This window comes from Nannospalax galili, unplaced genomic scaffold, assembly GCF_000622305.1.
Source record: "Nannospalax galili isolate Female #2095 unplaced genomic scaffold, S.galili_v1.0 scaffold589, whole genome shotgun sequence".
Taxonomy (NCBI): Eukaryota; Metazoa; Chordata; class Mammalia; order Rodentia; family Spalacidae; genus Nannospalax; species Nannospalax galili.
Genome location: NW_008360324.1, coordinates 5,434,558 through 5,448,980, shown reverse-complemented (window position 1 = coordinate 5,448,980; position 14,423 = coordinate 5,434,558). Strand labels below are relative to the sequence as shown.

The window sequence follows — 14,423 nt, the reverse complement described above, 5'->3', positions numbered from 1 at the left end:
TCTATCACCTATCTATCATCTATCTATCTATCTATCTATCATCTATCTATCACGTATCTATCATCTATCTATCTATATCATCTATTTATCTATCAATCATCTATCTATCTATCTATCTATCTATCATCTGAGCTATCATCTATCATCTATCTATCTTCTATCTATCTATCTTCTATCTATCTATCTATCTATCTATCATCTATCTATCAGCTATCTATCATCTATCTATCTATCTATCTATCATCTATCTATCTATCTATCATCTATCTATCATCTATCTATCATCTGTAGCTATCATCTGTCTATCTATCTGGCCTTATAATTGTAGAAACTGGTAACTCTTCAAACTGTAAGTTAGGAAAGCAGACTGGTCATCTATCTATCTATATCATCTATCTATCTATCTATCTATCTATCATCTGTAGCTATCATCTATCTATCTATCATCTATCTATCATCATCAATCATCTATCTATCATCTGTCTATCTATCACCTATCTATCATCTATCTATCTATATCATCTACCTATCTATCAATCATCTATCTATCTATCTATCTATCTATCTATCTATCTATCTATCATCTATCTATCTATCTATCTATCATCTATCTATCTATCTATCACCTGTCTATCTATCACCTATCTATCATCTATCTATCTTTTCTCTCTGTGTCTGTTATCTATACTTTTACGTGTTAATCATTAACTCACTTCATGCGCATTTGTATTGCATTTAGCGGTCATTCCTGCTCTCCCTGCTTTGATACTCCAGCTCTCCCCGATCGGGTCACTAGGAGCACCTTAAAGCTGGCTCCTGTGTACTTTCCACACACCTCTTTTCCTTTTTGTGAGATTTCTGGTTTCCCTTCTCCAGGCATCCCAGCTTTACCTTGTGCTTCATCTGCCTTTGGTTTGGAATCAAACATTTCCCCACTGTCTTTGTATGAACAGTGGTAGCCAGCAACAAAGGAGGACCTGGGTGTGCTCACTGACTGTAGGGTATCCGTGCTCCAGGTGTCCACTGCAGAGACTGGGGAGTGTGAGTGTGTGTGTGTGTACATGTGTGTAGTGTGTGTATGTGTGTGTGGTGAGTGCATGAGTGCATTTATTTGTGGTTTATGTGTATGTGTGAATGTGTGTGGTATGTATGTGTGCATGTGTACGTGGTGTGTGTGGTGTCTGTGATGTGTGTGTGGTGACTGTGAGTGCATGAGTGAGTGTGTGTATGTGTGTATCTATGTATGCATATGTGTATGATGTATGTGTATTGTGTGGTGTGTATGTGTGCACATGTGTGCACATTTACACACTACTTATTCTTATCTGTATCTGAACAAGTTGTCAAGGCTGAGTTTACATAGTGTGACTCTTCCACTTCTAACCAGCCCCATGGGTCAATTGCCCTTTGCTCCCCGTCCAGATCTGGACTTCCTTCCTCTGACGTTGAAAAGCTGGGCTCCTGTCTTTGTTATACTGGCTTACCAGATCAGTCCTCCTGAGTGCCACCAGCCTCCCAGATTTCCCACCTCCTGTACCATTTCTATACTCTTATTACCTATCACCTTGTGATCCTCTGCTGGGTGCTCACCTGAAAGGTTTTCTTCCTCTTCTTCCTTCTCTCCCCTTCCCTCCTCTCCCTTCCCCTCCTTCCCCTCTTCCTCCTCCTCCTCTTCCTCCCACCCCCATCCATCCTCCTTCTCCTCCTCCTCACAGAGACCATGCTCTTCCCTAGAGCACCTTCCCTAGCCCCAGGACAGTCACAGGAGCAGCCTTTTCTCCCCACTTGGTGTTGGATATGTCCGATCACCATCTCTCTGCTCAGGCTTCCCCACCTAGTGCACCCATACCCCCTCTCCCGGCAGCACCCGTACCCCCTCTCCTGGTAGCATGGCTGTCTAGTTGCTCAGCCTCTGCTCAGGCATTTCGTATTCTGGATTCTTATGGTTCAGCCTTGGTTCTGTGTTTGATTATATTTGATTCTGTGGCAAACTGAAGCAAAGGCCCTTGAAAGCTAGACTACTGTCACCAAGTGAACAGCCACCCCTCCCCCTCACATATACCGTACCAAGGAGGAAGGAGCCCCAGGCCCAGTGTCCTTCCTTTCTTCCTCCCCAGAGGGTACAGCAAGTGGATGTGACTGGTGACACTGCCACAAGCCCAGTCCCCTGCACCAGCTTGCTCAGCCTTGGCATGTGTCCTCGACAGAGGACAGCTTGACTGCACGCACGCTTCCATGGAGATCAGTTGGAAATGCAGTCACCGCCAATTGTGTGAGTCTCGGGAGTGTAGGCGTAGTGACATAAATAACAACAGGCACAAAATACCTGCCACCCCGAGGCAGCTTGTGGCTCCCTCTCCACCCCCCTGCAGCTTCTGGGGTGAATTTACTCACGTGGAGACACACACCTACAGAAAGCCACCTGCACAGATGGGCACCTTCACGTGGCTCACTCCTCGCGTGGCCCACACAGGCTTCAATCACTCTGCTTTGACTTTAACACCAATAACTATTATTTCCTCTGTGATGAAAACCAGTGGGCTGTAGGGACACTTCAAAGTTGACATCAGAGCACAGATTGATTGAAGATTTATAATTCAAGAACAAAAAAATGTATAGCCCATTTACTTCCCAGAAAACCAAAGGGAAATATGTGCCTCGCTTTTTACATCTCCTTGTGTGTTCCTGAAGGATAAACGTGTAGAAGAGATATTAGGGTAGCTGACCCAACACACTGACAGTGGTCATATGGGTCACTGAAACCTACCAGAAGAGAGGGCTTTGTCATATCATTCCTCGTTGAGGATGCCCTCCTCACCACTACTCCATAGACGAGGCATGTCGAGACACTGCTCAAAAGGATAATTAAGAGATCAATAATGCAAGCCAAATATCCAGGACAGGGTCTTGCACATAGTAGGAGTTCAGCACATATTAGCTGCACATTATTCCAGGTTAATAGCTTACAGAACTAATGCTACTGTGATTGTAAGTTCTGTCCGTGCCAGGCACTTGTACAACACTGGGATGATTCTCTTCACAGGGACCTCACTACCAGACAGCTGGGTTTCTGAGGTCATCAGAGCATTTCCTTCCACCGAGATGGATTCTACCTCCTGGTTGCCTGCCTAAAGTTCTATTCTTTCCTCTGGGGGCACACAGAACAAGTCATGTGCCTGCTCCCACGTCTCCAGGTCACCTGTCTTAGTTCCCATCTCCCATGCTCAAGAAGGCCCTGGCTGAGACCTTTTCTTCTGGATTGAGCGCATTTCAGCATCTCTCTCACCTCAGGGAGTCAGGCCACATACCAGTGGACCGAGGGGCCCAGACATGGCACTTCCAACCCTGTAGTGTGGCAAACGCCACCTCACATTGTTACTAGCTAGAAACCAACTGCTCCCCACCATCTCCCGGCATGCCACTGGCAGGCTCTCTCTCTTAACCTATACCAATTGGTAGATGCTTTAAACGCAAACTGAGAGTCATATTTATTTATTTTTTTATTTTATGTGTATGAGTGTATGCCTGCATGTGTGTAAGTGTTCCCGTTTGTGCAATGTCCGAAGAGGTGAGAAGAGGGAGTCAGATTCCCTGTAACTAGAGTACAAACAGTTGTTAGCTGTCATGTGGGAGCTGGGAAAAGAGCAGGTCTTGTGCAAGAGCAGGCAGTGCTCTTAACTGCTGAGCCATCTCTCAAGCCCTGACTCATATTTTTATTCACACTATATGCCAATATTGCTAGATTTGATCTTCACCACAAGCTATCAAGATTCTCTTCCTCCCTCCCCTGGGTTCCTGGCCCCCAGCAGTGTGCTAGGTACATATTTGATAAAGCCCCAGGGTGAGATGAGTTTGGAGGCTTGCACAGGCTGTCTACACGACCAGCGTAAGCTCCAGAATGCGGTCAGAGGGTCATTGTCCTCATTCAGATGGCACCTGGCTGAGGCTTGTCAATATTCTTGTTGGGACAGTGCAGCGCTGCTCAGGGAGCAGACTTCCTGGCTGACATTCATCTTGGGAAAATTTACCTGGTGGTCTTGGATAAGTTATTGTGTGTGCCTCAGTCTCCTGTTCTGTGAATTGGGAACCATTTTGGTTTAGACCTCATGGTGATACTGTGGGGACTGTGTGGTTCCTGTTGTAAAAACTGGAGAAACCTGGAGCAGCTCTATGGGACCCTGTTTGCTCATGTTAAATAGTCAATAAAATTGAAGAAAGGGTCAAATTGGCTGTAGTACAAGCATTTCCAGCCCCCAAAGTCATCAGATTCTATGAACCAAATTTCATCCCTTGGAGAGCCAGTTGTTAAGTATCTATAATACACCACTGTACAAAATGCAAAGGCATCCGGCAGGCAGTCAGCAGCTAATACACGTTAGCCACTGTTATTATTATAATTTCATTTATTAACTTGACAAATAATGCTGTCAGATGAGACTAATCATGTAAAATTGTTTCCAATGAACCTGTACCAGTAGCTCCTGGCAATTACCACTTTCCTAACTGCCAGTAAAACGACCTATTGGTCATCTCAGAAGCGAGCTTTATCGATTCAGCCCTTCAAGCATTGTTGTACCACATGTCAGGCCCTGTGCTAAGAATTAGGGGAGTGAGAAAAGTGGCTAGGACCACAAAAATCTTTGATGTCACAAAGCCTCTAGCCTCACAGAGAGGCACAGTCACAGAAGCAGTAAGCAAAGACCACCGTGTACTTAGAAATTTTAAAAAATGCTTTGAAAGAGGTGTGATGGAAAGGTGAGGAAACTGGAGAATCTACCTTAGCACGAGTGGTCACGGAGGTTCATTAGAGTGACTCACGTGCCTGCCTTTGAAAGCCAGTTCCACACACGTGTCATTCAGCCCTGTTGGAGCGATCTTGAATCCCAAATCAGCAGAGTAAATGTTTACACCATAGTCATGGGTGGATGCTGCAGACCAGGGCTCCTCCTCCTCTTCCTCCTCTTCCTCCTCCTCCTCTTCCTCATCTTCTTCCTCCTCCTCCTTTTCCTCTTCCGCCTCCTCCTTTGGAGGTCATCAAGGCCACCCTTAGATGGCTGATGTCCCTCTGTAATGTGCCGCAGACAAGCAGGCAGCCACCATCTCCCATGCATGGGCATGGGAGTATATAGGTTCATAGGACCCCATTTCTAGACAGTTCTTTCTCTTCTTCCTTCTCCTCTCTCTCTCTCTCTCTCTCTCTCTCTCTCTCTCTCTCTCTTCCTTCTTGTTAAGCATTGACAACATAGCACTGGTAGTCAGGGGACACTTTTCTAAAGAGAGGGTTTTGAGGCAGAGATTTGAAAGTAAAGAAGCCAGCCATGCTGAGGGGATTGGGACAGGATTTTACATAGCGTTTTGCACTATAGCTGCTGCTTGATGACCATGCAGAATTGGATCCATGATCCCCCTGAGGCACCAAAAGCTGTACATGCTCAAGTCTCTGTAATAAAATGGCATAGTATTTGCATATAGTATTTGGATGATACCTGTGCTATCTGATTGCATACTTTAAATTCTTTCTACATTCCTCAGAACATCTAATGCCATGGAGACACTATGCAAATAGTTGTTATATGACATTGTTTAGGGAATAAAGACATGACAAAACCATTTATGCTCAGTATGGATACAACTCACTTTTCAAATAGTCTCAATTCCCTGGTGGTCAGATTTGTGGATGCAGAACCCACAGGGTGGGTGGAGGGTCAGCTGTGTAAATTTCCTGAGGTGGGAGGCACCTTCTCTCTGTCCCTTGTAGGCTAGTTATTGAATGAGAGTGAGACCTGGGTGATTTTCTGGACATCTGAGCCCAGGAGAAGCTCTGTGGCTTTTTACAGTCCAACTGATTTCAGTTGTTCTTCCCAGTACAATTTTCTTCTTAATAACCCTATGGGCCAGGCCTGCTTAGTCACCTGCCTTTGGTAAGTGTGTGAGGCGTTAGCCAGGTGAGACCATGCTAGGGTTTCTCAATGATCAGTAATGGTTTCAGGTGGGGAGGAGTTCTCAGATGACTGTGATGGAGCGAGCATTAGTCCAGTCAGCATCTCTAGTAGAATAGATGCCAGGAGCTGGTTCCAGCCAATAGGACTTTGGAGCCCCAGGTTCCCCAAGTCCTACAGAAAGCCAGGTCTGGCTGGAATAGGAGACTAAGTAGAGAACATCCTGGGAGATGGGTAGAACAGAACACCCTGGGAGAGGGGTAGAACATTCCACTCCCTGTACTCAAGTGAATAGGGTACCATTTTGCTACAAGCACTACATAGAGGCTACATGACACCCAGGGCCCAATCACACCACTTAGTAATGGAATTTGTTGGCTGCAGGGCATATTCCCAGTCCCCTTACATATGGAGGAAAAGGTTCTGATGATCTCTTTACCATGGTCCATTACCAGTGCTCCAGAATGGACAGGCTCTGATCTTGTGAGAGAGATTTATCTTGGTCCATGAGCCTCAGAGAAGACAGAACAGAGAAGTGAGGCATGTGTTGATACCAAGGAAGATCAGTAGCTCTGGCCACCATGTTTCTGTCTCTTCCACTTGCTAACATGCCTGACCAGCCTTCAGTAACACAGGGAACACCTTCCCTTGTCCAACTTCTTTCTTCTCAACTTCCCAAGTGCTTGCTTGATACCCTCAATGATCCCAGGCAATGGAAGGCCAGAAATGATGGTACGTATTTGCCTGGTGGGGGACAGGAGCCTCATGGAGGCCGTGCAAGTTGCACAGGTGACTCAGCAGGCAGAGTTTTGGCTCTGCAGCTTGACTCCTCTTACCACCAGTTCTCTTGCTAGGCAAATGGTACAATGAAATCAACCACACAGTCTCTGGGAGGATTGTTGAGATTATACATGTGAAATCATTCTGCAAGCTGCTTTCCAAATGCTGGTGATTTTTTAAACTAGTATAATTAGAACTAGTTTGCAGCTCTTTTGTCTCTTAACCCAATGCCCTTTGCGGGGGGAGGGGGGTTGCTTATTCATCCATCCATTCATGTGAGAAGAGTTCAGAATGTTTGTGGCAAGTCAAGCGTTCTACTAGATACTGGAAATAAGAAGCTAAAATAGGCAACTAGAAGGGGGGCCACAGGCTGGAGTCCTAAATGGCATGGTGATGAGTGTGGGTGTCACCAAAACAGGGGATTTAGCAAAGGACCAAGGAAATAGGGAGGGTGAACAAGGGGCATTGCTGTGGTCAGAGTGACCTGGAGAGTACCTTACTCCCTCACACTGGACTTCCTATCCTGAGGTATGTGAACTTACTGCTGGTGTCTTTTCCTCTTGGACAGGGTTAGTTCTTAGAAATAGCAAGGGATTTAAAAGGAGGATCCACTAGGCAGGATGGCTGATGCGCATAATCCTAGCCTTCAGTGGCTGAGGCAGGAGGCTCCCTATGAGTTCAAGGCTAGTGAGTTCCAGGCCAGCTTGAGCTATAGTATGAGAGTCTGTCTCAAACAAACAAACAAACAAACAAACAAAACCCTCGGTAAGTAAATAAAAGTAAAAACAAGTAGATAAGTAGATAAATAAACTAAAATGAAACGGGAGCCCATGAACTTTAGACCCTTTGGGATCATCTGATTTTGATGGATACGTTGGAAGCACAAAGGTTGTATTGGCCTAATTAATTTTGTTATAATCACTCAAATAAAAAAGAAGGAAAAAACATTAAAAACAATAACAACAGAATTCTGGTTGTCTAATTTTCCAACTGAAGTCACAGGGTAAAACTTCTCAATTTAGAGCTCATGGCTCCTGGAGTGCATTTAGCTATGATTAATCATTGTGAAATTTATAAGCCAGGGTCCTGTCACAGCTAGTCAGACAAACTTTCCATCATACTTATTGAAAGGGAACACAGCTCCAGAGAGTGACCTCAAAGCCACCTTGAGTTGATGCAGGGATGATGTGGGGTCTGGATTGGACAAGGTGATCTGAAGCTTACAGCTACTCAGAATCTGATAGCAGCAGCTTCCTTCTCAAAAAAGCCTCCGTGTGGAAGAAAAGGGAAACCGAGCTTCATGTATCCACACAGTCCTGTCAACCAGCCTCCTGCTCTATGAGAGCCAATAGCCTCTAAGGAATAGGTGCATGCCCCACTATGGGAAGCCACATCTTATTGTGTGGAAACTGAACATAGCTATTGAGGAATTGTAGCTGAGCTGGAGACATCAAGAGGGTGTTCCTGATGAGTTGTATTTGTTACTTTTTTCACTGCTATGACAAAATACCTGACAAAAGCAACTTAATGAGAGAAGAGTTTATGGCTACAGTCCATCACAGAAGGGAAGGCATGGCGGCAGAGCAAGGTAGCTGGTCACGTGGCACCTGCAGTCAGGAAGCAGAGAGAGATGAATGCTGGTGTTCCCTTCACTTTCTCCTTTTCAGTAGGGACCCCAGTCCATGGGATGCTGCTGCCCATATTCAGGTGGGTCTTCCCTCCTCAGTTAAATCTTTCTGGAAAAATCCTCATAGATACACCTAGGGGTATGCTTCCATGGTGATTCTAAATCAGTCAAGTGGATGATGAAGATGACCATCATAGGTCCATAGGAACACGGTGACCCCTATGAAAAGCAGCATCTAAGAACTATTGCCAAGTAGAGTCAATCTGAGTAGCACAGTTGACTTCTTATTGACCAGCTGTTCTACCTGTAAGCCTCACAGAATGCCTTATCCACAGACAGTACACAGCACACATTCGAAGAGCCATAGTATTTTGGTGCTACAAAGGATTTCTGGTTCAGTTTTCTTTTTTCTTAATGAGGAAAGTGAGTTCCCCAAAGGGAGGAGATAATTGACCAAGGTTCATCAGCTAGAACAAAAACACAAGTTCTTGCCTCAACGGATCTAGTGTAAAGTTGTGCAGGTTGGGACTACACACAAGCATGTAGATAACAGGATGGGAAGGTCCAAATGCCAGCCCATTACTGGACTGGATCTCTTTCCTTTCACAAAGTGTCTATCTACTGGCCAAGTCCATATCTGCTCCAAGACATGTTTGCACTGGAATACACATAGAAGACTAATGTTACATGAACAGAGTTCAGGCTGCTGAGCATTTTATGAGATTCCTTCTGCTTTTTTTGTATTACATGGTTTTTGCTCTTCTGTGACTCATCATATTAGTTACTTTTACTGTTACTGTGACAAACTACCTGACGAAAGCAACATAAGGAAAGAAGGGGTTATTTTGGCTCACAGCTTGAGAGCACAGTCTATCATGGTGTAGAAGTCAAAGAGGCAGAAATGTGAGGCATCTGGTCACATTGCATCCATAGTCTAGAATCAGAGAGAGATGGATGCTGGTGTTCAGCCCACTTTCTTCTTTTGATTCAGTCTGGGATCCTAGCCCAAGGAATGGAGCTGCCCACAGTTAGGATGGCTCTTCCCACCTCAGTTAACCAAATCTAGAAACTCCCTCACAGCTGTGCCCATAGATTTTTTCTTAGGTGATTCCAGTTCTGATCAAGTTGCAAGTTGATACTCATACCATGGATGTGGGTAACAGGATGGGAAGGTCTGAATGCTAGCCCATAACTGGACTTGCATGTATGTATGTATGTATGTATGTATGTATAAGTGTTGGATAGCTTCAGTTGTCAACTTGACACACCTGGGAAGAGAAAACCTCAACTGAGGAATTTCCTCCATTGGACTGACCTATGGCCATGTCTGTGGGGGCATGTTCTTGATTATTGAGTGATGTAGAAGGGCTCAGCCCACTGTGGGCACTGCCAGCCCTGGGCAGGTGGGTCCTGGGTTGTACAAGAAAGCAAGCTTAGCCCAGGCCAGTGGAGCAAGCCAATAAGCAACATTCCTCCATGATCTGTGCTTCAGTTCCTGCCTCCAGGTTCCTGCCCTGAGTTCCTGACTTGGCTTATCTCAATGATAAGCTATAACCTGGGAGATGTAAGAGAAAATAAGCCCTGTCCTCTCCAGGTTAGTTTTGGTCAGTGTTTTTATTACAGCAGTAGAAAGTAACTAGCACAGGGGGCTGGAGAAATGGCTCAACAGTTAACAGTACTGGCTGCTTTTGCGGAGGATCCAGGTTTGAATCCCAGCACCACATGGTGGCTAACAACTGTCTATAACTCCAGTTCCAGGGGATCCAATGCCCTCTTCTGACCTCCATGGGCATTGCACGACAGAGGTGCACTTACATACATGCAGGAAATATACTCAACACATAAAAATAAATAAAAAGAAAGTAACTGGGAAATAGAAAAACAGAGATCTACATTGTACAGGAAGTATACATAGTAAGTATAAGAAAAACAAAATTTAATGAAATATCTATCTATCATCTATCATCTGTCTATCATCTATCTATCTATCTATCATCTATCTATCATCTTCTATCTATCTATCTATCATCATCAATCATCTATCTCTCATCTATCTATCTATCTATTAATCATCTATGTCTTTATATGGATCTTTATAATCTGTCTACCTGCCTACTTATTTGCCTTTCATAACCCATACTGATCAGGATATTGCTGCTAATCAATAAGAAGACTAGTCCAGGGAATGGAGAAGTCACCTAAGGAGTATTCTGTACATACTTATTTAACAGGCCAGACTATAATTGCATGTCCATCTGTTTCTCACAGCTCCTAAGGGTGTTCTGTCCACAGGTCACCACGGGTAGAGCCTTGTATTAAGTATTCAGAGTACAGCCATAGGACCCAGAGGCAGGAGGAAGTATTTCTTGGGTCATATGGAAGTCATGGCATATTAGAAGAGGAGAAAGTGACCCAAAGCTGCACAAATATATGCAGACTTGAGGGAAGGGCCTTCAGGAGACACACAAAGAAAAATACAAAGAAAGGCTCTTAATATAGTATAAATCTGTTGACAAAAAACGACAAACCAGGCTTTGCAAGCTGATCATTAGGCAGGTAGGACAGGTGTATGCTTGCTGTTTCTTTTTCATAATGACAAATAAATTGGGCAGTATACAAGCCAAAGTGTTTCCCAAAGCCCTGGACTTTGTCCCCTTGAGAATTCTCAGGGTGTTCCATGGGTCCTGTTCTTAGCTGAGTTCTTTCCACAGGGTCTCAGGGCCCTAGAGAACCACAGATTTAACACCTACCTCTTCCACTGTCTCCACACTATCTGGGAAGACAGGCCTTACTTTGCCTGTTTGTACTTCTTAACTATGGGAATTATGAATGATGACCAAGGCAGGGCACAACATCATGGGCCTCCCATGAGGGTGATGAGGGCGGACAAATGTGACTAGTGTCTGCCACCTAATAGAGTCTGATTAAGCCTCAGTTACCAGGAGGTGGAGAGGAAACCACCATCCTAAGTTGCTGACAAACACCATCAGTTGCAAAGACACTAAACAGAGCCCTCCCTGGGCCTGTATGTCACTCGCCCTAGGAGGATCTTCTAGGCTGAATGAATTGACATGAAACTCAGATTCAAGGTAGATGTAGTTCGTTTGGTTTGAAACTCTGAAGTCCAGGCTACTGTGCAATTTTCCTAGCGAAGCTCAGGCATTTTGGGATAACACAGAAAGAGGGTTACAGACCATGAACATGTACAGCCTTACAGCAGAAATGTTCGGAAGAGACCAGGCAACCAACACAACACCCTGCCAGTGTTACCTCAGAATGTAAGATTACTTTTACTTTTATCTTAGCTGCAATGAACACAAAAAGAGACTCCAAAATTATGTGTATATCTGTATCCATTGATCTAAAAACCCAAATGAAGTTTCTCCTGCTGCGGTGGGATCAACGGTGCTAGCAGTGACTCATGAGTGTAGGTCACTTAGCACAGGGACTTTGTCCTCATCCTGTCTCCAACCATCATCAACACAAGGACTACATCAGCTATGTCTTCTTCTCTTACGCTCAGCTAGGCCTGGCACTTTCCAGACTTTATTTCATGGACTTGCTACAACCTTCCTCCACAGAGATCTCACGTTCCCTGGTATCCTTTGGGGGAATTGGATGAGGATATTATGGCCAAACGATGTGTGTAAAGTCAGACAGCTAATTAGAAGACCCAGTACTTAACCCTGGGTTTCTCTGTCTGCAGAGCCCATGATCTTGTCAAAACACCAGTTTGCTTACTTTATAGACACTAGCAGGGCACCCACTGGCTGCAGGGCCTCGAGTTACACTGATGCAGGAACAATATGTGAAGCTTCCTTTGCTCAATTTGGGTTTAAATTATCATGGTAACTTCATGTGGGGCGGGGACCACAGTATGAGTGTTACAGTCCTGTTCTATCAAAACCAGGTTCTGTTTCTACCACTAATTCACCTCAAGATCTCAGTTTCTTTAGCTGTAAAAGATTACAGTAATATGCAGACAGTAAGGCAGATTACATGATGTAGTGCATGCTGGGGGCTTAGCACAGAGTCAGGTGCATAGTAACTGCTCAGTATCTTCAGTCAGGGGGAGGCATGCAAGTAGCTTTCAATGATCTCAGCATTTTCAATGACTAAGTAAATTAGTTTGGTGAAGGATGAAGAAGAATGCATCAGGACAGGTTTAGCACCTCCCCAGGCCTGAAGTTAGGGGCTCATGGTTCCCAGTGGGTCCCTGCATAGCATGGCCTTGGGTTCTTATTTTCTAGTCATCACCATATTTAAAGGTAAAGTGGAGGAGGTGGAGCTGCCCGTGGAGAAAGTGGACATCATCATCAGCGAATGGATGGGCTACTGTCTGTTCTATGAGTCGATGCTCAACACTGTGATCTTTGCCAGGGACAAGTGGTTGGTAAGTAGCCCACGATCTGTCCCAATGTTGGTCTGGGATGTTGTCTGGCTATGCTCCCCATGGCCTCCAGTCATGGGAAGAGTACGAGAACTTCAGAGAGGACTGTTCTAGGAGGTCACTTCTCTCATGGCCTTCTCTTCAAAGCACAGCTGCTTGAGGGGACCAGGTGATCATCCCTGGTCCAACATGTCAGAAAGTTCACTTTCCCGAGTAGGTCTAACCTTGGCCTCTGTGGCTATGGCAGAAACCCATTCTGTCTTATTAAGGCTGCCAGAGAGGGAGGGGAACTGCTTGCTGTGGCGTCTCCAAGCCACAAGGCCATCACTTGGGTCTCTGTTCCTCCTTGGATTTGCCTTACCTTGTGTCACTTGTCCCATTAGACTGCACCCGGGTCCCTCAGTTCTCCCTGCTCCAAATGAACATAGACTGTTACTCACCATGCCTAGCCAAGGTGATGGTCCACTGAGTGAGAAATGCTGGCAAGGGGGTGCTTGTCTGGTGACTCTATGTGCAGTTCAAAATGTGATGTCTTTGTCAGGTGAATAGATTACGAGACCCATTTCCCCACAATTCATCAACAGAAACCTGGAGGGCTTATGTTTCCAGACCGGGCGGCTTTGTACGTGGTAGCAATTGAAGACCGACAATATAAGGACTTCAAAATCCACTGTAAGTCACCTTGATGGTGTTTGTTGAACTTCCATTGCATACTTGGGGTGAGATACACTTCAGAATGGGCAGTCGGTGTCCTGAGAGAATTCATCTGTGACACTTTCTGAATTCTTCTCTTGAGTCTTTCTCTCTAATCCCAAGAGGGATGTCTACAGATGAAAAGGAAACAATGTAACTGGTAAAAGGTAACACCTTGGGGTTAAGAAGAGAAGGAGGCAGTGAGAGCTGAGTTTGTGCAGAGAACAAGTAGCAGGTGGCTGGGAGCCTCTAGGTCAGACGTGGCAAATCTCCCATTGTCACTCATTGTGAATTCTGCCTCCATGCAGTTCATATTGGTCAAAATAACCTTGATTCTTCATCACATTAAATAAAATATGGATTTTCTATGAGGTTTCTTTAGAGAACACATGGAGTCGGTAGTAGAGAGGGGCAGAGACTTTGAACCAATCAGATGCTGTGTTTGTGTATGTGTGTGTGCATCTGTGTATGTGTAAGGGCTCATATATAATATAAATATGTATCCTTATACCTTACCAGTTAGAGCAGTGTGGTTGGTTCTCTTATGTAAAGCAGTCAGGTGTGGTGGTACATGCCTACAACCCCAGCATTCAGGAAGCTGAGGCTGGAGGATCATAAATTTGAAGCTAGCTTGGGCTACATAGTAAGACCCCCCGCAAAAGAAAAGAAAAGAAAAAAGGGAAAGATGTGGTGGCTTACAACAGTATTTGGGAAGCTGAGGTAGGAGGATAGCCTTAAGTGCAAGGCCAGCCTGGGCTACAAAGTAAGGTCCAGTCTCAAAACAAAACAAAACAAAAATTAAAAACCCCTCATCTTGTCAACATTTTATCTGGTTTCAAAAGGACTGTTCCATTCTATTCTATTTAAGTTACATTTCTGTGTTTGGTGGGATGGTACCTAGGGTTCACAGACTGAATAGCTATGACCCTCTCCTGCCTCCAGGGGTGAAGAGCGTAGTTCGCTAGACTGCGGCCCCACTGATTCCAACTGTGGC

At 44.9% G+C, this 14,423-nt stretch overlaps 1 protein-coding gene across 2 annotated transcripts in view; it reads left to right on the top strand.

The window, feature by feature from the left end:
• Prmt8 (protein arginine methyltransferase 8) overlaps window positions 1-14,423 on the top strand; it is a 103,837-nt gene that overhangs the window by 64,733 nt on the left and 24,681 nt on the right. For both annotated transcript variants that reach the window (XM_008825475.2, XM_008825476.1), the window contains exons 5-6: window positions 12,597-12,739; window positions 13,321-13,408. In XM_008825475.2, coding sequence (XP_008823697.1) covers window positions 12,597-12,739; window positions 13,321-13,408 — 231 coding nt within the window. The remainder of the gene's footprint in view (window positions 1-12,596; window positions 12,740-13,320; window positions 13,409-14,423) is intronic.